This window comes from Cryptomeria japonica, chromosome 11 (assembly GCF_030272615.1).
Source record: "Cryptomeria japonica chromosome 11, Sugi_1.0, whole genome shotgun sequence".
NCBI classification, from domain to species: domain Eukaryota; kingdom Viridiplantae; phylum Streptophyta; class Pinopsida; order Cupressales; family Cupressaceae; genus Cryptomeria; species Cryptomeria japonica.
The window spans coordinates 233,057,978-233,082,461 of record NC_081415.1 but is presented as its reverse complement, the minus strand read 5'-3'; the positions used below and the strand labels follow the sequence as shown (position 1 = coordinate 233,082,461).

General features: G+C 36.3%; 1 protein-coding gene across 1 annotated transcript in view; it reads left to right on the top strand.

Moving 5' to 3' along the window:
• LOC131860153 (uncharacterized) overlaps nt 1-24,055 on the top strand; it is a 100,347-nt gene extending 76,292 nt beyond the window's left edge. The window contains exon 4 of the mRNA XM_059214528.1: nt 23,788-24,055. Coding sequence (XP_059070511.1) covers nt 23,788-24,055 — 268 coding nt within the window. The remainder of the gene's footprint in view (nt 1-23,787) is intronic.
• The last annotated feature ends 429 nt before the right edge of the window (nt 24,056-24,484 follow it).

Genomic DNA, 24,484 nt, shown 5'->3' with positions numbered 1-24,484 from the left:
TATTAGATTCTAGTGCTTCTCACCATATGACTCACACTCAATAGTTGTTTACTTCTCTTGCCTCTTGTGGTACTTCATATATTGCTATGGGTGACTTAGTTCATCTTTCGGTCTTGGGTTTCGGTTCTATCTCTTTGGATGGGGGTACTCTGCAAGATGTTCTAATTGTCCCTAACATCTCAATGAACCTCTTGTCCATTTATAAGATTTGCCATTTTGGCTCTGGTAAGACAATTGAGTTCTCACCACATGATGTGGTTATTCGGGACCTCCATGTCTCTGATTTGGTTGTAGCTACTGGGAGTGTTGATACTGCATCTCGTATTTACAGATTTGATGGATTTGATCCTTCTACAGATGCTAGTTCATCTCTTATAGCACATGCAGATTCAGTGAGTAAGCTTTGGCATGAGCGCTTGGGCCATGTCAATTATAGATATCTTTAGCAAATGAGTACACAGGCACTTGTTCTTGGGCTCCCACAGATTTCTTGCACTGATGGTATTTATCATGGTTATGTACTTGGCAAGAATCCAAGGGATCCCTTTCTGAAGGGAAGAGCCCCTCGTGCTTTGGCACCCTTGGAGTTGATTCATAGTGATCTCATGTCATTCCCTACTCCTTTTTTTGGGGCCAAGTATGTACTCACTTTTATTGATGACTTCTCCAGACGCACATGGGTGTACATTCCTAAGTACAAGTTTGATTTCTTTGATTCATTTCAAATCTTTAAGACATTTGTAGAGAAGCAATCTAGTTGTTCTATTCAAAAGATATGTACAAATAATGGGGGGAGTACATGAATCAAGCTTTCAGAGATTTTTACACCGAGCATGGTTTGCAGCATCAGTTTACTGTTCCCTACACCCCTTAGTAGAATGGTGTCACTGAGCAAAAGAATAGAACTTAATGGAAGATGGCGAATTGTATTATTTAGTCCAGTTCCATGGATTCATCTTTTTGGACTGAGTTAGTCAATTGTGCCAACTACATTCAGAATTGGATGCCTAATAAGGCGATTCGACATATGACTCCTAAGGAGGCTTGGTCTCATGATAAGCCTAATGTTTCTTTTTTTTTATTTTTTGGCAGTGAGGCATGGGCATTTATTCCTGATGCTTAGAGGAAAGCAATGGAGCAGAAGAGCCGACCCCTCATTTTTGTTGGCAACCGTGAGGATGTTAAGGCATACAAGTTGTTTGATCCTGATTCCAGAGGTTTTATTTCGATGGGATGTTCAGTTTGATGAGCGCCTTCCCACAGTGGATACCCTATCTCTAGTGTCTACTCCTCTGCCTACTCCTCCCACTGCATCTATTTAGGATAATTTTGAGGATGATTCCGATGATGTTGTTGATGATCCACCATCCCCACCTCCACCTGCTCCACCTTAGATGCCCATGTGGGCTCGCTTTACTATTGAGGCGGCAGGATCTATGGTCAGTGATCCTTCAGATACTCGTTGCACCCATTCTCATACTGTGGGTTCTAGTCTTTTGAGTCATGCCATTTTAGATAATCCTCAGAATTTTTCAAAGGCTATAGGACACCCTGAGTGGGATTGTGCTATGGAGGAGTATTCTTCTTTCACGAGGAATAATACTTGGGATCTTTGTCCTCTTCCTAAGGGTAGAAAGATGATTCAGTGCCACTGGTTGTATCACACTAAGTATGTTGTTGATGGTTCAATTGATAAGTAAAAAGAATGTCTTGTTGCGAAGGGTTTCTTGCAGGTTGAGGGTATTGGTTACTCCGATAAATTTGCCCCTATCACCAAGATGAACTCTATTGGCTTTGTCCTAACTTTTGCAACTTCTAGGGGATGGCCCACTTTTCAGATGGATGTGAAGAGTGCTTTCTTGCATGGGGACCTACAAGAGGAAATCTATATGCAGAAGCCTCAGGGATTTGTACAGGATAGTTCTTTGGTTTATAGACTTCGGCATTCATTGTATGGTCTCAAAGAGGCCCCTCGAGCTTGGTATGAGAAGATGGACTCTTTCTTCCTCTCCACTGGTTTCACCCGCAGTCATTCCAATCACACAGTGTACATTCAACTTCTTGAGGGTGAGATCTTGATTCTTGTGCTATATGTTGATGATCTCCTCATCACAAGTAGCTCATCCTCTATGATTTAGCATATTCAACGAGCTTTGATGGACCAGTTTGAGATGATAGATCTCAGTCTTCTGCACTATTTTCTTAGTCTTCAGGTGATTTAGTCTTCTGATGGGATCTACATTTACAAGCAGAAGTATGCTCTTGAAATGCTTCAGTGCTTTAGCATTCTTGATCTCAAGCCTTCTCCCACTCCTTTTTAGTCAAGGGTTGTTTTGATTACTACTTGCCCCACTCCTTCAGTAGATTCTACACTTTACATGTAGTTGGTTGGCAATTTGTTGTACCTGACACACACTCATCCTAATCTTTCCTTTGCAGTTGGCCTTGTCTCTTGATTCTCCCATGATCCTCATGAGAGTCATTGGCAAGCTACCAAACATACTTTGTGATACATTTAGGGCTCTATCTCTCATGCCATTCACTACACATCAGGGGAACCTCACATTGTTGGCTACACTGACTCAGATTGGGCCGGTGATGTCACTGATCAGAAGTCTACTTTTGGCTTTGTTTTTTGTCTTGGCTCTGGTCCTATCACATGGTTTTGCAAGAAGAAGACTACTCATGCATTATCATCTACAGAGGCTGAGTACCAAGCTATTGTGCTCGCCAGTTAGGAGATCTTATGGCTTTGATAGTTGATGACTGAGTTTGATTTTCCTCCTGATATTCCCACCATTCTTTGGTCTGACAATCAGTGTGTTATTCATATTTTTTGCAACCTGATAGAGCATCAACCAATGAAGAACATTAAGCTTCACATACATTTCATCTGCCAGTTGATTCAAGATGGTTCTCTCATTTTGGAGTACATTCCACTGCCGAGCAGGTTGCAGACATCTTCATGAAACCTTTTGCATCGCCGCACTATCTTCAGTTGCACTCTATTCTTGGGGTGAAGGAAGTTGTCCTTGGGGGGTCTTTATGAGGCCTTCCTTCCTTCTTATTTCTTTCAGCATGTTCTTTTATCTCTTTTTGGAGAAGATTTTATTCCCATTGGGTTTTCTCCTTTTTCTCCGTTTCATAGAGATTTCATTGTATTTGGGTACCTGATCAGGCCTTGTTGTTGGGACCCATCTTTCCTACTTTTAGTAGTTGTTATAGGTTTTAGCTTCTCCCTAAGCCTAGCTTAAGGGGGGTTTTAGAGTAATCGGGTCTTTACTTGATTACTTAAACAACATTTGTTCAATTATTTAAGTTCCATTTATCTCTTTTACACTTAAGCTAACATTAGGTGCATAATAATTACTTATTTTATTAATTATTATGTGTAAGCCTAGGTTTTCCCTTTTAGGGTTTCTTGACCTATTAGAGGTTAATTTTTTGTTCTTTGTATCATTATCATATTACGCATTTTGGTAAATATTGAGCTCTCATCTTTTTGAGCATTCTTCTATGTATTTGGTTTTTCATTATTGTTTCCTTACTTCTCCTTGTAACAGGTTTATTTCAGCTTGCAGAGATCATTTGGGCTCCTGTGGGGTTGTATTTCTCAACTCTCATAGTATGGTAGAACTCCAACAGTGAAATATTTCAAATTTTTTTTAAGCAAGTGCTATATTTGGAGAGGTGAGGATAATCTTGGAAAGTTTGACAGCAGAGCAGATAAAGGCATATTCTTGGGTTATTCGATGAAGTGAAAATCATATCGATGTTTCAACAAAAGATTGAATAAGATTGTTGAAAGTGAAAGTTTAAAAGTTGATCAGAATACTTCAAAGGAGTCAGAGATAGGATTAGGATATAACTCAAATGAATCTGGAGAAAAGGAAGGGAAGGAAGAAACATTCAAGACTCCAAGGTATGTCAAGAAGAATCATTTAGGAGAACAAATCATCAGAGATAAGAGTGAAGGTGTTATCACAAGGAGAAAAGAAGCACAAGAATAGGTCTTGTTGTGTTTGCTATCTGAGATTTAGCCAAAGATAGTAGAAGTAGCTTGTAGTGATTGGAATTGGATGAAAGCACTTAAAGAGGAACTAAATCAAATTGAGAAAAACTAGACATGGGAACTAGTCAACAAATTGGAAGACAAGAATGTGATTGGTACTAAATGGGTATTCCAAAACAAGCTAGATGAAGATGGAAATTTTGTGAGGAATAAAGAAAGGTTGGCTTGTAAAGGATACACACATATTGAAGGAACTGACTTTGATGAGACTTATTCCTTGGTTGCAAGAATGGAGGTAATCCAGATGTTCCTAGCATTTACAGCATTCAAGGACTTCAAAGTTTATCAGATGGATGTGAAATCAGCATTTTTGAATAGAGAATCAAAAGAAGAGGTTTACATTAAACAACCTGAAGGATTCAAGTTGAACGATGATCCAAACATTGTTTTCAATTTGGAAAAGCCTTTGTATGGACTGGAACAAGCTCCTAGAGCTTGGTATGGAAGGGTAGACAAGTATCTAACTAATCAAGGATTTCAAAAGGGTTCAGTGGACAACAACTTGTACTTCAAGATAAAATTAGGTAAAATTATAATTATGGTAGTATATGTTGATGATATAATCTTTGGAGGAAATGAAGGGTTGAAGATTTGTTGTTGAGATGTAGAAAGAATTTGAAATGTCCATGATCGATGAGTTGAATTTTTTTCTTGGATTGCAAGTTAATCAGAATGATAAAGGAAATTTCATTTCTCAGTCTAAGTATGTCAAATAACTATTGAAGAAGTTTGGGTTGGAGAATTCCAAACCAGTATGTACACCTATGACTATCAGATGCAAGTCAACTAAAGATGATAAATCACCAAAGGAAGATCCAAGTCGGTACAGGTCAATGATTGTAAGACTTTTATATCTTACTGCTACCAGATCAAATATGATCTATGTAGTATGTTTGGTAGCAAGGTTTTAGAAAGAACTAAAAGAATCACATGTTGTGGCAGTAAAGAGGATTTTCAGATATCTCAAAGGTACATAATAATTTGGTTTGTGGTATCCCAGGAACTCATATTTTAGCCTCACAACTTACACAGATGTAGACTAGGCCGAAAGAGTTGATGACAAAAAAATCACAAGTGGAGGAGCATTCTTCCTTGGCTCTTGGTTAGTTGCCTAGTCAAGCAAAAAGCAAGATTTTGTGTCCTTATCTATGACAGAAGTAGAGTACATTGCAGCATCTTCATTTTATTCTCAAATTTTATGGATGAAGAAGACTTTGAAGGACATTGGTGTAAATTTTCATAACCCCATTCCAATCATGTGTGACAATAATAGTGCAATAAATATTTCAAAGAATCTGGTACAACATTCCAGAACAAATCATATATTTGTTAGGTATCACTTCTTGAGGGAAAAAGTTCTAGATAATGAGGTCAGACTTGAGTATGTGCCCACAAAAGAGCAAATTGCGACATTTTCACTGAGGCATTTTACAAAGATACTTTTGAGTATCTCTCATAGAAGTTAGGGGTATTAGACCCTACTAGTTTCAACAATTGTGAATTTCAAGTTTGCATTGGTCCAGTGAGTAGCATGTATATTCTTTTCTGGAATAATGATGGTGTGCTTCCCCTCAAGGGGAGCAAGAGTGAGTTTTTTTAGTGGGAGTCTTTTCAACCTTTGTCATTGTTGTCAAAGGGGGAGAGAGTGATGGTTGAGAGAGAAGGTTGTGCAATGAAGATCTTTTTCTTTTCATCATATTATTGTTGTTGATGGATGTTGCCATCAATGACAATGAGGGAGATTGTTAGCATTGCATTATGTGTTGTCATTTATGTCAAATCCTTTGGTCTGGATTAACTTTGGATGTGGTATGGTGAGAAAGAGTATTTTAACTAGGTAAGTTGTGCAGTTGGAGGTTTCCTGGTTTCACCGAATGCATTTTGTTATCTCGGAAGATGTTTTACTGCATTATCTTTGGGTCTCGATTGATCCAGAGATCGAGGCCTTAGACCTAATATTGAGGTTGTATAACATGTTGATGTGTTTTAGGTCTGGCTTTGGTGTTGTATGTAGTATGTTTATATGTTCAAAAAGATAAATTATATGGTCCACTTCTCATTTCTTACCACCACCTGAACTTTTAGTGGAGACCTATTTGAGATCTTTGTCTCAACCGACATTGATTATTATGATTTTCAGAGGCAGTATTTATAGGAATTTAATTTCAAGATTTGAGATATTTTTTTTTGTGTTGAAGACATGTGAAATTGAAATAATATAGTGATTGTGTGAGTTTAGTGTTGTGGATTTCTACTGAAAGCAGTTTTGATAGTGCAAACTGTGTTTTATTGTAGTGGATTCTTTTTGTCTTTCTTTCTTCTTCGGTAGTGAGCCTTTTAGGGAAATGACCCCATCTGCAATCAACATATTGGTAGTGAGCCTTTCAGGGTACTAAGCCCATTAGCAATGAGAACATTGGAAGTGAACCACTCTTTGTAAAAAATAACCTTAACTAGTGCATATTCATTGAGAATTAAAATTCTCCATGGTTTTTCCCTTCTTGGGTTTTCCACATAAATTTTGGTGTCTCTAGCATCTGGTCTATTTCTTGCATGCACTTTCAAAATCTGTTAATTTTGTTTAATATTCTAAATCTATGCATTAAGGTTAAAAATAAAAATTTATTATCAACGGATTCACCCCCCCTCTCAATTGTTTGAATATTCAACAGTTCAAAGTATTTTTTAACTACATTGTGGCATTTTGTAAAGAAAATATTTCAATGTAGTTCATAGTTACAACTCTGAACTATACCATGGTGTAATACTTAGGTCGGGTGGTGTAGTTTGGAGTTGTAACTCCAAATGACACTGTTTGGAAGTTAAATGGTTATCAAAAAAAGGTGTATAGTTAGGTGTTATGAATCAAAACTACATGCTAATTACTATAGTTTGGGTTTGTAACACCAAACTATATGTGATTCATGGGAAATGCAATGAATAATAGTGTCATTTGTCTTATAAACCCAAATGACACCAAATGATATCAAATGCAAACATAGTGATGTTGTTCGTGTTTATAATCCTCACCAACATCACTCTTGGTAGATCATTAAACCAAAAACATAAATCGACACATGACACAAAAAATGCAAAAAGCCCTAATCATATTAAAGACATAATTAGGGCACAAATTTATCAATGAGAACACTAACTAAAAAATGAAGCACGACTTACCCAAATAAAAACATCAAAATTCTGAGCTTTAAATAATGGATGGGTAATCTTCAATCAAAGTAAATGAGACAAGGATAACTTAATCAGCAAGAACACACAAAGAAAAGCACATAAATGATGAAAACAAAAAGCAAGGGAGATATTAAAATGGAAAAAGAAACGAATTAACTCACAAACACTTAGCATTAAATGTCATTCGTTCCAAACACAAACAAGTGTATTTTAGGATTACGAACCTGAAATGCAACTAAGATGTAGATTATAGGTGTATAACCATGAAATGCACATTAGACATGAAATCAATGTAAAATCAGAGTTTAACTCTAAAAGTGCGGCTAGAAATAAAAACCAATTCTTTTTTAAAAATAGAACTTAGTCAATTTTACAAATTGACAACTTAGATTCAAATCAAAGCGTTTTCACAAGGATTAGAATATGGATAAGGGGAGTGAAATTTCACCTCAATTTATGTTCATAGAGCACATGGGATAGAAATTTGGACAAAAAATTGTAGGGGTTATTCCATGTTTATGCCATAGCTGAAACTAGGGATATTAATGTGTATTCCCCCATCCTCTTGCACTCTACACTTGAGGGAAAGCTTCATCCTACCATCCACATCTTCCATATTCCTTATCCTCTATCCATTATCCTATCTAATTCCATCATCCTTTCCTATCTTTTATCATGATTATCCTATCCATATACTCCATCTCATATTCCCCAACCTATCCAAATGCATCCTTCATTCCTACCTTTGATCTTGATCAAGCTAGAGGAAAAATAATATACATGCATGCTTTGGAAAATGCAATCCTTAATTCCTCAACCATCCATATCCTTTATATAATATCCTTTCATCTCATACATCTCTATCTACCATCCCTCCATTCTTAATTCCAATGCCTCTAGTGTGGGGCATTTCACTTATTTGCAACATAGTTCTTGGATCTCCATTCTCCTATCCTCCATCCTTTAGTTCTCCATATCCTATTCATATCCATCGATTTCATCAATCTATCTCCTATCCAAACAATCTCTCCATCCATCCATCCTTTTACCAAGCCTTGGTTTTCCCTTATCGTTGGTCCCAATCCGTTTTTCCTTTATCCACCATTATATCTAATCCATGTTGAAAATGTAATGTTGATGGTTATTATTAATGATTTTCATTGATTCCAACATAAGAGTTAGTAATTTGGAATATGTGATAATCCAAAATATGTGTAATTAGAATATTTGGTGCATGGAAGATGTGCCACAATCGATATTCAGTGTTGATTGATTGTGAGTGAGAATGCTGGAATGAGACAACTAGCACGAGTTGACCTCTGAAATCAACCCCCCTTTATTGGGGGGTATAGTGGTTCGATAAGGCAGTATAGCCCTTCGCCTATGCTGATGGTGATCTAGATTTCTTTGTTTACCAAATATTGTTTTGGTTGATTGTACTCATAAGTATCTTGGTTCCATTCTTATTTTTGTTGTGTTGGGTAGTGCTATTTTGGGTCCATATTAGGTCCATAATTCGAGGATGGGTAATGACATTTGTGTAGCGTGTGAGTCATGATTTGGGTAGGGAATTGGTGATGGATGTAGCTTGTTGATCTAACCGATGATGTTTGTTGTGGTATGGTCTACATCTCATTCCTTCCCACCACCAGAATGATTATTGTTTACCTATTTCAAATCTCTATATTGAACGATTTAGAAGATTCTATTTCCTAGAGACAGTATAAATATGCAGATGATCTGAATGTATGAGATGTGGACAATGTGTGAGACTGAAAAATAATAATCGGACCAATGACGTATGAAGTGTATTGTTGTTGAGCCACTAGAAATAATTTTGGTATTGTATATTGCATTACAGTGGTGGATTCTCTTTTTCTTTCTTCTTCCTTTGACGATGAGCCTTCCTGTAGTGAGAATTCTAGCAGTTAGACACCCTTTATAAAACTCACCTTAACCAATGCTATATATTGAAATCTAACATTCTTAGTAGTTTTTCCCTTCTTGGGTTTTCCATATTATATCCGGTGTTCATTGTGTGAATTGTTTTGTGTAGGTGATTTCCTGTTATATCTGTTTTAATTAATTCTATTAGTTATTTCGGATGTGTGAATGTATTGAAGAAAAATTTTAAGTTGTCGACTAACTCACCCCCCTCTCATTTGCCCCAATATATAATAATTGGTATTAGAGATTTGGTTCCTTAGAGAAGAGCTAAACCACTTGAGGTAGATCCTAATCTGATGGCACATAAACTAACCATTCCTATCTTTGAAGAATCTGACTATAGCTTCTAAAAAAGTGAAGATGAGAGGTTACCTAATCTCCTTGGGCTACAACACTTGGAAAGTTGTGGAAAATAAGTATGTACAACCAACAAATAGTCTTACTACTCCAAATGAGATTCAAGCACATGAAGAGAATGAAAAGGCAAGGTATCTTATCTTTAGTGCTTTATCAAAGGCTGAATTAACAAAGGTTATTTCATTGAATACTGCTTATGAGGTCTGGAAAAAGCTGAGAGATATCTATGAAGGAAATGATAGAGTCAAATTATCAAAGAAGCGAACAGCTAAGCGCAAATATGAGAACTTGAAAATGGAAGGAAAAGATATAACAAGCTATTTTCAAAAGGTTGACAGTGCAGTAAATGAAATCAAATAAGTTGGTGTCACCTTGATAGACGAAGACATAATTGAGAAGATTTTGATGTCTCTACTGGAAATCTATAGTGATAATATCTCTATTACTAAAGAAACTTATGATCCGAAGAAGTTTATTAGGGAACAACTATATGTGGTGCAGGGAACACATCACTCCAAGAAAGAAATTTTGGTTTGTTCTAAGTTTTTGTGTTGTCTTCCAAGTTTTAATAATGGACCAACCATTTGGGACTCATTGGAGCCATGTTTGAGTTGTCCAAGCTTTGATATGTTCAGGATGTTGATACCCTAGGAAGTTGTAATGTTGATGTTGTTACAGAGTCATCATGTCATAGGGTGCAAGGCATTATTTTAGGTCTCCTAGAATGCATTGAGGGTCCTTTGGAGCCATCAAGTACACCTAAGTGCAAAGTTTCATCTTAAGGTTCAAATAAATGTAAAAGTTGTTAAGCAACATTTTGCAAAAGTTGCATTTTGGATGTTGGCAATGAAGAAGTTGGTACTAGCCAACTGAACTAGGTATTTTAAAGCCCAAGACATCACCATTGTATGGGTTAGAAGTTCTAGAATGCAAAAGCAATTTTTTGGAGTTGTAAGGAAATCTTATTTTGACACCGTTTTTGACACTTTTCTTTGTTGTTGTTGCATTGTATGGTCCAATACGGACTTGTCAGAAGAATCTCATTGCAGGGCATGAGAGTTTGTTGAATATTATTTCCAACAAGGTAGATATCCAGGCTTGGTTGTGTCTAGTTGTAGAGATTAGAACCATTCTCTGTGATTAGGTGCGAAACCCTGGTAAAGTAGGGTTTAAGGAAAAAATGGCTCTAACCTGAGCATCCATTGATGGAACCAGTTGTAATCATGTGGAATAATAGGTTAGGGTCTATAAATATGTTTAGAGTAGGTTGTGTGATTTTGCATACCTTTGAATTGAACTTACAATGATACCCTAGGCTCACACCTAGGAGTTGGTGAGCCTAGGATAGCAGAAGATGTGCAATTTCAGAGCACATGTGGATTGGTAGAAGAAAAGTTGAGACATGGTTGGAGACCCCTGTGAGTGCCCTTAAAAAATCCATAATTAGGTTTGGCAGATTTTTTGACTGGTGAATCTTTCCAAAGCCATCTTTCCAATTCACCTGAGTAGGCCTAAAACTATTTTTGGCAGATGGTGACAGAGATGCCAGAAGGATTGAAGGATCAGGAAGGAAGTAAAGGAACCCAAGATGTCAAGAAGGAGAAGGGGAAGGTTAAGATAGAATGGGGAGATGAGATAGATGAAGAAGTGGAAGATGAGGAGGACCAGACAGCAGTGGCAATGCCTCAAGACCAAAAACTATTCTTGGATGTAGTCAAATCCATTTCCAAGGATAATTTGGATGGATTACCCACATATGGAAGAAATATCAATGGAGAGGAGTTACTAGATTGGATAGGGGCATTAAATAATCATTTTGATTATAAGGAGGTAGCAGAGGAGAAAAGAGTAAATGTACCCAAGTGAAGATTGAGAGGATCAACATTGGTTTGGTGGAACATGATGCAAGAAGAAAGGGTACAAGTAGGTAAGAAAAAGATAACTTCATGGGAGTGTATGAAGATAAAGGATGAAAGCTCAATTCCTACCAGGAGATTATGAAGTCCAAATCCATAAGAGACTACAAAATTTGAAACAAAGGGAGCTAGATGTTAATGCATGCAGTGAGGAATTACACAAACTAAGTTTGAGGGCTAGGAAGCATGAGAATGAAGTGGAGAAATTGGCCAGATACATGAATGGCCTTAAGAAAAACATACAAGATGAAATAAGAATCCTCACACTAGACACTATTCATAAGTGTTTTTAGTTGGCATTAAGGGTAGAGGAAAATATCAAAATGAGAAGTGAGAAAAATCAAAAGCATAGAGGTGGTAAGAATTTCAGAGGTAGAGGAACCTTTGCTAGAGGGAAGAATAATACAAGAAATGAAGAGCATAAAAACCAAGAAGGAAGTAGGGATTCTCAAAGAGGAACATATAGGGGATCCTTTAGAGGGAGAAGCAATTTTAGGGGCAAGTTTGGAAACTCAGGAAGAGGAAATAAAGTCTTCCCCAGTAGGTGTTATCACTACAATCAAGTTGGGCATACCATGAGTAGGTGCCCGGGAAAAGCCTCAAGTTCAACAAGCTCATACATGGGTGAAAGAAGGACTCAATTTGTGCAAGAAGTCTTAGTTGAGTTTATTGGTAAATTTGTTATAGTGTATCTTGATGACATTTTGGTCTTCAGTAGGTCCAAGGAGGAATAGGTTAAGCGTGTGGAGATGGTCTTGAATAAGTTGAAGGAGGCTCAACACAAAATCAACCTTGAAAAATGTGAGTTCCTGAAAATAGAGTTAGCTTACCTTGGTTTTGTCATTTCATGAGGTTGTTTAAAAATGGATCCAAGTAAAGTAGAAGCAATACTGAATTGGCCTATACCTAGGGGTATAAGTGATTTTAGAAGTTTTCATGGAATGGCATCTTTTTATAGGAATTTTGTGAGAAACTTTAGCCATGTTTGTGCTCCTATACTCAACACCATCAAAGGAGGGATTAAATGTCAATTTAAGTGGACAGAGGAAGCCAATAAGGGGTTTGAATTGTTGAAAGCTAAGATAAAAAATTTGCCAACCCTTAGATTGCCTGATTTCAGTTAGTTGTTTATAGTAGAGTATGATGCTAGCCAGAGGGCAATAGGGGTTGTTTTGAGCCAAGAAGGACATCCTATAGCATTATTCTTAGAAAAATTGAATGAAGCCAAGCAAAGATACTCCACATATGATTTGGAATTGTATGCCATGGTGCAAGCATTGAAGAAGTGGTGTCATTATTTTCTGCCCAAAGAGTTTGTAGTTTACATTGACAACCATGCCCTTAGTTTCCTTATAATGGGCAAGAGAAGTTGAATCAAAGACACTTAAAGTGGGTTGAATACCTACAATCCTACACCTTCACTATCAAGAACAAAAAGGACACTGCAAACAAGGTAGTTGATGCATTAAGTAGGAGAGTCATGACTATGCAGGAGATACAATTGCAAAGTATGGGATCGACTGAGTTAAAAGACCTCTACAAGGATGATAAAGATTTTGTAGAGATATATGTTGTTTGTACTATTTTTTCTAACACCTCACATGTCTCCTATTTAGAGTATATGATACAAGAGGGTTTGTTGTTCAAAAGACACCTTCTTTGCATTCCCCAATGTTATATGAGACAAAATATTATCCAAGAAAAGCATCAAGGAGGTCTAGGAGGTAATTTTGGCATAGATAAAACTATGGAGCAGGTTAGTAGGTTTTACCATTGGCCCAAGTTGCGATCAGAAGTGAAAAGGTTTGTAGAACAATATACAATCTGTCAAAGTGTAAAAGGTTCATCAAGTAATGCAGGTCTATACCAACCTTTGGTCATACCTCAGAGGCCTTGGGAATGTTTGAGCATGGATTTTGTGTTAGGCTTACCAAGAACTCCAAGGGGATTTGATAGTGTGTATGTAGTGGTTGATAGGTTCAGCAAAAAGGCACATTTTATACCTTGCAAGAGAACCAATGATGCCACCTATATTACAAGACTCTTCTTCAAGGAGATAGTTAGAATTCATAGCCTTCCCATCAGCATAGTCAGTGATAGGGATGTGAAGTTCATAAGCCACTTTTGGAGGACACTTTGGAGAAAGTTGGGCACAAGATTATCTTTGTCATCTTCCTATCATCCTCAATCAGATGGTCAAACAAAGGTATTCAACAGATCATTGGGTAATCTACTAAGATGCTTCACCAAACAACATGGGCAGACTTGGGATTTGGTAATCGGTCAGGCAGAATATGCATACAATGACTCAGTTAACCGAAGCACAAGTAAAAGTCCCTTTGAGAGTGTGTATGGATTTTATCCTAGGGGCATATTAGAGCTCAGAGATCTTAGTTCTATGGCACCTAAGCGTGCACAAGGTGAGAATTTTGTAGAAGGTATCAATGAAGTGCATGATAAGGTAAGGCAGACCTTACAATAAAAGTTCAAGCAGTATAAGGTGAATGATGATAAAACAAGAAGGAATGTGCAATTTAAGATTGGAGATTTGGTCCTAGCATACCTAAGGAAGGAGAGACTTCCAAAAGGGAAGCCTACTAAGTTATTGATGAAGAAGATTGGGCCTCTCAAGGTGGTGCACAAATATGGACAGAATGCATATGAATTTGAACTCCTTCCCACATTGGGTATTCCTCCTATCTTTAATGTATGTGATCTCTATCCATACAAGGGAGAATCGCAAACACATCAGTTAGACACTTCATCAAAGGGTGCTGAAGATTGGGTGATAGATTTTCCACCATGCCAACAAGTCAAGTTGGAAAGAAAGTAAAAAAGACAAGGAAAGGAGTATACAAGCATTATCTTGTCAAGTGGGCAGGGTTACCTGAATCAGATGCTATGTGGATGTCAGAATCAGATATACTTCAGCATGGAGTGGAAATTGCAGACCTCTTAACTCAAGGGACTTGAGTTCTTTGTCCTAGGGGAGTATGGTGCAGGGAACACATCACTCCAAGAAAGCAATTTCGGTGTGTTCTAAGTTTTTGTGTTGTCTTTCAAGTTGTAATAATGGACCAACCATTTGGGACTCAGTGGAGCCATGGTTGATTTGTGCAAGCTTTGATATGTTCAGGATGTCGATACCCTAGGAAGTTGTTGTTAGGTCCCAGAGACAACTGAGAGGGGGGGTGAATCAGTTGTCTAATAAATTCAAACCAAAAACCAATTAACTAACTTAATGCTTAATATTGATAAACCAGTTAAGTATGTCGGTAGACAGTGTTAATAGTAAATTGTTATACCAATAAAGATTAATGCATGAAACATAAACATAAAGTCATCCACAAGACAACACCAATATTTGTACGTGGAAACCCTGTAAGGGGAAAAACTATGGTGGGAAACCTTACCCATAATCAAATGATACTACTGCAGATAGTAAGTGTACATAAATGGGGTCTGCACATGCAGAAAGGCTAACAGCCTAGAGCTCATTGCTCAATCACAAAATGGGAGTCACACTAACTATAGTTGGATGGTTAAATCCAATAAGAATGTATTGTACAAAATAGCATCTTCATATGTTGGATTCAGTACCGGTGTAATGTTGATATGCTTCTACAAAAACCTTGCTTCACCTTCAAATGATGTCTTCATGTATACCTCTGCTTAATCTCGCATATACCTTCACACAATTCTTCTTCGCATTCCATATTCGATCTTACAAATAAAATCTTACATTTATACCATACCCTAAGACCAATTTTAGTAGGTCGACTCTACAAGATATTACAATAAAAACAATTTACAAATAATATAATATCCGATGCAATAACCAATTGAACATGTCATCTTAATGCATTTACAACAGTAATAAATCATCTCTATAGCGTGCCATGCTGATCTGAAAAAGATAAACCTGTCAATGTAACCCTAGATAACCCTAGACCTATTTGCCAGTAAAAGCAAATATGCAAATATGAATATACCAATGATTAATTCTTCAAAACAAAGTGTCCACACGATGTCTTCAACATTACCAAGTGTCTTCCATATCATTCCAAGTGCTGGTGAACATTATATCCTACTGGTGAACCATATACCAGTAACTGTGCAATAGTTACTTGCTTGTCGGTGAATGTTGTTGGATCTCCAAAGTGCTAGTGTTTCAGTAGGTGTTGACATCAATGACAAAACCATACCAAAATACCAACAATCTCCCCCTTTGGCATTGATGGAAACACAAGATGGAAAAACCATCAAAGTGTCAAAACAGAAATGCCAAATACCAAAAACCAATAATCTCCTCTAAACAATTTCTCCCCTTGGGAGCAACATGTGTTTATCCAAAGATTTTTTTAATACCAATCTCTCCTCAAAAGATAATGTTTTTTTCCATAGATATCTCTCCCCCTTTGACATCAAATTCCAAAGTTACAAAAATCAAGTTCATATACAAAATACCAATCAATTCAATATACCAACTACTCCCCCTAAGAAGTAGCTTCCTCATCAAAGACCGGAGTAAAAGATTTGTCTTTCAATTTTGTCGGTTGATGAAAATCATCAACTATCTAAGTCTCTACCGGTGGTGGTATGACTCCAAGTTGATCTCTGAGATATTCAAAAGTCTCCTTAGGAAAAGGTTTTGTGAAAATATCTGCAAGTTGTTCTTTAGTATTCACATAAACCAGTTTTATCTCCTTTTCTTCAACTTTTTCTCTTAGAAAATTTAGTTTGATAGAAACATGTTTTGTTTTAGAATGTAATACCAAATTCTCAGATATATCAATTGTTGTAGTGTTATCACAACATATAGCAATAGGTTCTTTTCATTTTACCTTTATGTCTTTCAACATTTGCTTAAGCCATAGTACATGTGTACAGTTAGTTGCTGCTACAACATATTCTGATTCTACTGTTGATAAAGATGTACAACTCTGTTTCTTACTCAACCAAGAAACTAATCTCTTTCCAAGAAAGAATGCTCCTCCAGTGGTGCTTTTTCTATCATCCACATCTCCTGCCCAATTTGCATCTGTGTATGCACATAGATCAAAATTTTCATCTCTAGGATACCATAATCCAAGATTTGCAGTGCCTTCTAAGTACCGAAAAATCCTTTTTACTGTTGATTCATGATTTTCCCTAGGATTACTTTGAAATCTAGAAACAATACATACTACATTCATAATATCAAGCCTGGTTTGTGTCAAATACAGTAAACCTCCTATCATAGATTTGTATCTAGTTGGATTAACAAGTGTAGATTCATCCCTTTGAGATAATTTGTTATTTGTAGTCAGAGGTGTGCTTACCAGTTTAGAGTTCTCCATCCCATAATTCTTTAGTAATTCTTTCAAGTACTTGGATTGACTCAAAAATATACCTTTATCAGTCTATGAAATCTGCAATCCTAAAAAGAATTTTATTTCTCCAATCATAGACATTTCAAATTCTTGGTGCATTTTAATAGAAAATTCCTTACATAATCCATCTTCTCCTCCAAAGATTATATCATCAACGAATACTTCTATAATCAAGATACTTATCCAACCTTGCATACCAAGCTCTTGGGGCTTGTTTCAATCCATACAGAGCTTTCTTAACCTACAAAGCATATCATTGTCATCTGTCAAAGAAAATCCATCAGGTTGTTCAATATATACTTCCTCTTCAAGATCTCCATTCAAAAATGCACATTTAATATCCATTTGATAAACTTTGTAGTCCTTGTGAGTTGCAAAAGCCAAGAATAATCTGACTGCCTCAATTCTAGCTACCGGTGCAAAGGTTTCATTGTAATCAGCTCCTTCTTTCTGAGAATATCCCTTACACACTAGTCTTCCTTTATTTCTGACAACTTTACCATCTTCATTAAGTTTGTTTCTAAATACCCATTTGGTTTCAATTACATTTTTATTTTTAGGTCGGGGAACTAATGTCCAAGTATTATTTTTCTCAATTTGTCCTAATTATTCTTCCATAGCTTTAATCCAAAATTTATCTTCACATGCCTCATTGATAAATGATGGTTCAATTTGAGAAGTAAGACATACCTCTTCATTTGCCAATCTTCCTCTTGTCATAACTCCTTTAAATTTGTTTCCAATTATCTGATCTTCAGAATGGTTCAATCTTACATACCGGGGTGTCTTAGTTTGTTGTTGTTCTTCAATTACTGTGGAATCCTCTGATGGTACCGGGGCAACTGGATCTTCATTATGTACCGGTGGATTTAGTGTAGGTTCATTTGTCACAATTTTTGTTGCCGGTTCAAAGTCTATATACCTTGAAGTTCCTCTGAATTGTTCACCTTGTAAGCTTTTAGTTCTTGTTGGACCACATAAATCAATGTGAATCAAATCAAGAGCATTATTGGATTTGTCTGGAATACTTTTGAAACTAGCTCTAACTTGTTTTCCAAATTGACATTCCTTACAAATTATATTCTGAGGTTTCACAATTTTAGGTAGATCTCTAACTGCCTTAGAAGTACTAATTTTTACCATGCAATCAAAGTTTACATGACATAGTCTCTTATGCCATAACCAACTTTCATCTATTTGTGCAATCAAGCATGCCTTTTCACTATTATTCAAATGAAAGATATTACCTCTAGTCTGATTACCGGTTGCAATTTCTAAACCAGTTTTATTCATGATTTTGCATTTTGCATTTTTAAATTGTAATTGAAATCCCTTCTCAACTAATTGACCAACACTTAAAAGATTATGCTTTAATCCTTCAACATAGTAGACATTGTCAGTGTTATGCTTACCATCAAGAGATATTGAACCCTTACCTTTGATTGAACAGGCTTTGTCATCTCCAAAACCTACTAAACCTCCATTGTATTCTTGAAAGTTCAAGAATTTACCTTTGTCTCCTGTCATATGATGTGAGCATCCTGAGTCAATGATCCATTCATCCTTTACTTCAACTTTAGCTGCTAGGGCTTGTTCTACTGGTTGAGTAGTAGGTGCCGGTTGATCTTCTATTATAATAACAAAAACCCATCCATTGTCTGTTGGATCCTCATCAGAATCATCAGTCACACCTTCATCGGCAATGTAACAAGTTTTTTCTTTGTTCTTCTTAAATCTGGATCTCTGATATTCAGGATTAGGCTTGTATGTTCTTCTAGCTTCTTCTCTTATTCTAGCATGTCTATCAGGGCATCTCAAAGCCATATGACCAATTTTATTGCAGTTGAAACATTTAAAAGGTGCTTTACCTTCATACTTACTTCCAACTGGACCTTTTGGCATTTTCCTTGCAAATAGTGCTTCAAGTTCTTCAAGCTCTTCATTCTCCTTCCTAGTTTCTTCGAGCTCTCTTGCATAAAAGGCTTTCCAGTCTAATTTGTCAAATGATGGAGCAGATGATGTTGATGCTTTAAAGGCCAAATCTATCTTTATAGTAGCAACAGGACCAAATTCCTCAATTTCAAAGGCTGAAAGTTTTCCAATCAATGTATCCCTAGTTACTAATGTATTAGGCATTGTTCTCAACTCATTTATAGCAGTAACCTTCATTTTATATACCGGTGCCAATCCTCTTAAGATTTTTGAAACAATTTCATCCTCACTCAAGGTTCCTCCACAACATTTAATACCCAAAACAATTTCATTTACTCTTTCCATAAAAGCAGAAATTCTTTCATCTTCTTCCATTTTCAGATCTTCAGACCTGACACGGAAGCTTTCAAGTTTTGCAATCTTGACTGTGAAATCTCCTTCATTTAGTGTTTCCAAATGATCCCAAATAGCTTTAGCAGTAGACCTATCTGATAATCCCATGATTTGTTGATTTGATAATGCGCTCAAAAGTGCTTCTCTTGCTTTGCAATCATTCTTCTCATCTTTAGCTAAGGTAGTTGGAGCAGTCTGACCAGCTACAGCAGCAGTATAACCATTCTTTGTAACTTCCCAGATGTCTTTACCAATGCAATTCAGATGTGTCTCCATCCTAATCTTCCATATCCCATAGTTGGTTCCATCAAGTTTAGGACTATCCTTCCTGAAATAATTAGTAGATATTGGATCTCCTCAAGTTGTTAAACTTCTGTAAAAGAGGACTAAGCTCTGATACCAATTGTTAGGTACTGGAGACAACTGAGAGAGGGGGGGTGAATCAGTTGTCTAATAAAGTCAAACCCAAAACCAATTAACTAACTTAATGCTTAATACTGATAAACCAGTTAAGTATGCCGGTAGATAGTGTTAACAGTAAATTGCTATACTGGTAAAGATTAATGCATGAAACATAAACATAAAGTTATCCACAACACATAACACCAATATTTGTATGTGGAAACCCTGTAAGGGGAAAAACCACAGTGGGAAACTTTACCCACAATCAGATGATACTACTGTAGATAGTAAGTGTACATAAATGGGGTCTGCACATGCTGAAAGCCCAACAGCCTAGAGCTCACTGCTAAATCACAAAATGGGATTCACACTAACTACAGTTGGATGGTTAAATCCAATAAGAATGTATTGTACAAAATAGCATCTTCATATGCTGGATTCAGTACCGGTGTAATGTTGATATGCTTCTACAAAAACCTTGCTTCACCTTCAAATGATGTCTTCGTGTATACCTCTGTTTAATCTCGCATATACCTTCACGCAATTCTTCTTTGCATTCCACATTCGATCTTACAAATAAGATCTTACATTTATACCATACCCTAAGACCAATTTTAGTAGGTCGGCTCTACAAGATATTACAATAAAAAAAATTTACAAATAATATAATATCTGATACAATAACCGATTGAACATGTTGGCTTAATGCATTTACAACAATAATAAATCATCTCTATAGCGTGCCATGCTGATCTGAAAAAGATAAACCTGCCGGTGTAACCCCAGATAACCCTGGACCTATTTGTCGGTAAAAGAAAATATGCAAATATGAATATACCAATGATTAATTCTTCAAAACAAAGTGTCCACACGATGTCTTCGACATTACCAAGTGTCTTCCATATCATTCCAAGTGCCGATGAACATTATATCCTACCGGTGAACCATATACTAGTAACTGTGCAATAGTTGTTTGCCGGTGAATGTTGTTGGATCTCCAAAGTGCTAGTGTTTCAATAGGTGTTGACATCAATGACAAAACCATACCAAAATACCAACAGTTGTAACATTGATGTTGTTACAAAGTCATCATGTAATAGGGTGAAAGGAATTGTTTTAGGTCTCCTATAATTCATTGAGGGTCCTTTGGAGCCATCAAGTACACCTAAGTGCAAAGTTGCATCTTAAGGTTTGAAAAAATGTAAAAGTTGTTAAGCAACATTTTGTAACATTTTGCAAAAGTTGCATTTTGGATGTGGGTGGTGAAGAAGTTGGTTCTAACCAACTGAACCAAGTAGTTTAAATCCCAAGATATCATCATTGTATGGTTTAGAAGTTCTGAAATGCAAAAGCAATTTTTTGGAGTTGTAAGGAAATCTTGTTTTGACGCCATTTTTTACAGTTTTCTTTGTTGTTGTTGCATTGTATGGTCCAGTATGGACTTTTCAGAAGAATCTCATTGAAGGGCATGATATTTTGTTGAATATTCTTTCCAACAAGGTAGATATCCAAGCTTGGTTGTGTTCGGTTGCAGAGATTAGAACCATTCTATGTGATTAGGTGCAAAACCCTGGTAAAGTAGGGTTTAAGGGAAAAATGGCTCTAACCTGAGCATCCATTCATGGAACTAGTTGTAGTCATGTTGAATGCTAGGTTAGGCTCTATAAATATATTTAGAGTAGGTTGTATGATTTTTCAAACCTTTGAATTGAAATTACAATGATACCCTAGGCTCACAGCTAGGAGTTGGTGAGTCAAGGACAGCAGAAGATGTGCGATTTCAAAGCACATGTGAATTGGTAGAAGAAAATTTGAGACATGGTTGGAGAACCCTGTTGGTTCCCTTAAATAATTCATAATTAGTTTTGGTAGATGTTTTGACTAGTGAAGCTTTCCAAAGCCATGTTTCCAAGTCACCCGGGTAGGCCTAAAACCCTTGAAAATAGGACAGTTTTGGTTACCCCATGTGTACTGAAAACCGATATGTAATTTTGAGATATTGTAAGTAACTCTGAAAAGGGTGTCTATAAATATAATTTATTTGTGGCCTTCTGTGGGAAGACTCAAACTAAGCCCTGAAAACTGAGATATGAGGGCTAATTGTATTAGGCCTATTTGGAGCCGGTAGAGACATGGTGAGGTGGAGAAATCTTGGCAATGGGCTTGAAGGTGATAAAACCCCTCAAATACATCAAAGAACCTATGTAAATTCATTTCACACACATAGAACAGGTTGGTGAAGCAAGATCTTTTGAAGAGGTTGTTGGAGCCCTTAGGAGTGGTGTTAGAGATTGAGGTGGAATCCTCAATAGGAAGTTAGATTGATAAAGATCAGTGGCTATACCTTGGAGGCAAGCCAAAGTGGATTAGGCCTTGGAGTTCTAACTAGGAGAACCCTCACCAAGTACTATTGGATGGGCTTGAGGAGCTAGTGCGTTGAGTAAAACAAGAAAGACAAGAAGGTGAATAGGATTAGCTCCAAGACTCTTTGCATCAATATGGCACCTTGCCTACATTTGAGATAAGGAATTTTGGAAAAGACAAACCTAAATATGAATCTACTTTAAAAGCCTCTGAGGAAGATCCGGAAGATGATAGTTGAGATGAGATGGAAGTGAACTTTGTAAGGAAATTGAAGAAAGGCACCAACAAATATAAAGGTATGTTACCTCTTAAATGTTTTAGATGTGGGAAGATTGGTCATATAGCTACTAGATGTCTAGAAAAAGGATCAAGACAAAATTTTAGAGAAGGTAAAGGGAAGTTTAATAAGAGATCCTTCTATGTTAAACATGATGCAAGTATTTCATATGATGAATCACATAATGAAGATGGTGATTGTTTATTTTTGGTAGACAAGGATGTACCTAAGATTGATATTCCTAAGACCATTGCTACTGCCTTACATGCTAGGAGAGGTAGAAATGAATACCTGATTGATAGTGTATGTTCAAATCATATGATTGGTGATAAAAGTAAGTTTGTAAAACTTTAAAAGTATGATGAAGGTTTTGTTAGGTTCAGAGATTATTAGACAGCACAAATTATGGGAATTAGTTCTATTTCTTTTGATGAAAAATATAATACTGACAATGTTTATTAGGTGAAGGTTTTGCATCATATTCTCTTGAGTGTTGCAAAAATGTGAGAAAATGATTACAATGTGGTTTTTTCAAGATGGTGGTTGTGAGATCCAAAAGGGATCCAAAATTGTGATTGAAGTAGGGAAAAAGACTAGTGGAAACATGTATTTGCTAGAAGGAGCTACAAGACATTGTTATCTCAGATCAATGATATCTAATTTTAGCACTAGAGAATGTGTCATATCAAATTTGATAATTTGGTAAAGATCAGTTCATCAAGCGTTGTGAGAGATTTACTGAGTTTGATCAAACTAGATAACAATATTTGCACAAAATATCAAGTTAGAAAGTAGATGAAAGGAACATACAGAGGAAAGGAGCAATCATCCATTAGATTATTAGACTTAGTGCACACATACTTATGTGGTCCTACTAGAATAAGGAGTATATAAGGTGAGAAGTATTTCATGTTGTTGACTGATGATTATTTTAGAATGTCATGGGTTGCATTTTTTAGAGAAATGTTAGAAGCAATAAAAAAATTCAAAATATTCAAGGCTAGAGTTGAAAATGAAGTTGACAGAAAGATTAAGTGTTTGAGGTTTGATAGAGGAGGAGAATTTACTTCTTATGAGTTTAACAATTTTTGTGAGAAAAATGGTATTATAAGGCAATTGTCTACCCCTAGGACACCACAGTAGAATAGTGTAGTGGAAAGGATGAATCAAACTATACAAGAGGCAGTCAGAACAATGATCAAAGGAGTAGAACTCCTGGAAGTCTATTGGAGAGAATCAATTCACACAACAGTCTACACTCTTAATAGAATTATATACTGGAAAAGACATGGAGAGACATCATATGAGCTATGGCATGGTAGAACTCCAACAATAAAATATATCAAGGTATTTGGAAGCAAGTAGAGATGAAGATAATCTTACAAAATTTGACAGCAGAGCGGATGAAGGCATATTTCTAGGATATTCAACAAGGAGCAAGGCATACTGGTGTTACAACAAAAGGCTAAATAAAATTGTTAAAACTGCAAATGTGAAGGTTGATGAAGACATTTCTAAAGACTCTGACAAATTGGCAGGTTATGAATCTGATGAATTGTTTGGCAGAAAAACGGAAGATAAAACCAAAGAAGAAGAAAAAGAAAAGGAAACTCGGGATGCTCCAGTATTAACATCTAAAACCCCAAGGTATGTACAGAAGAATCATTCAATAGACCAGATTATTAGAGATAAAAACAAAGGAATTATCACAAAAAGAAAAGTATCTCAAGAACAAGTTCTATTATGTTTACTATCTGAGATTGAACCGAAATTAGTAGAAGAAGCTTGTAATGATCAGAATTCGATAAAGGTAATGAGAGAAGAGTTGGATTAGATTGAGAATAATCAGACATGGGAACTAGTTCATAGACCAGAAAATAAAAATGTAATTGTAACAAAATGGGTATTCTGAAACAAGTTGGATGAGGATGGAAAAGTTGTGAGAAATAAAGAAAATTTGATTTACAAGGGTTACACACAAGTTGAAGGCATTGAATTTGAAGAAACATATGCACCTATTTCTCAAATGGAGGCAATCAAGATGTTTTTGGATTTTGTAGCTTTTAAAGATTTCAAGGTTTATCAAATGGATGTGAAGTCGGTATTTTTGAATGGAGAGATGAAAGAAGAAGTTTACATTGAACAATCAAAAGGATTTAAGTTTAAAGATTATCTAAACATTGTTTGAAGATTCAAGAATTCTTTGTATGGATTGAAACAAGCTCCTAGAGCTTGGTATGGAAGGGTAGATAAGTATTTAATT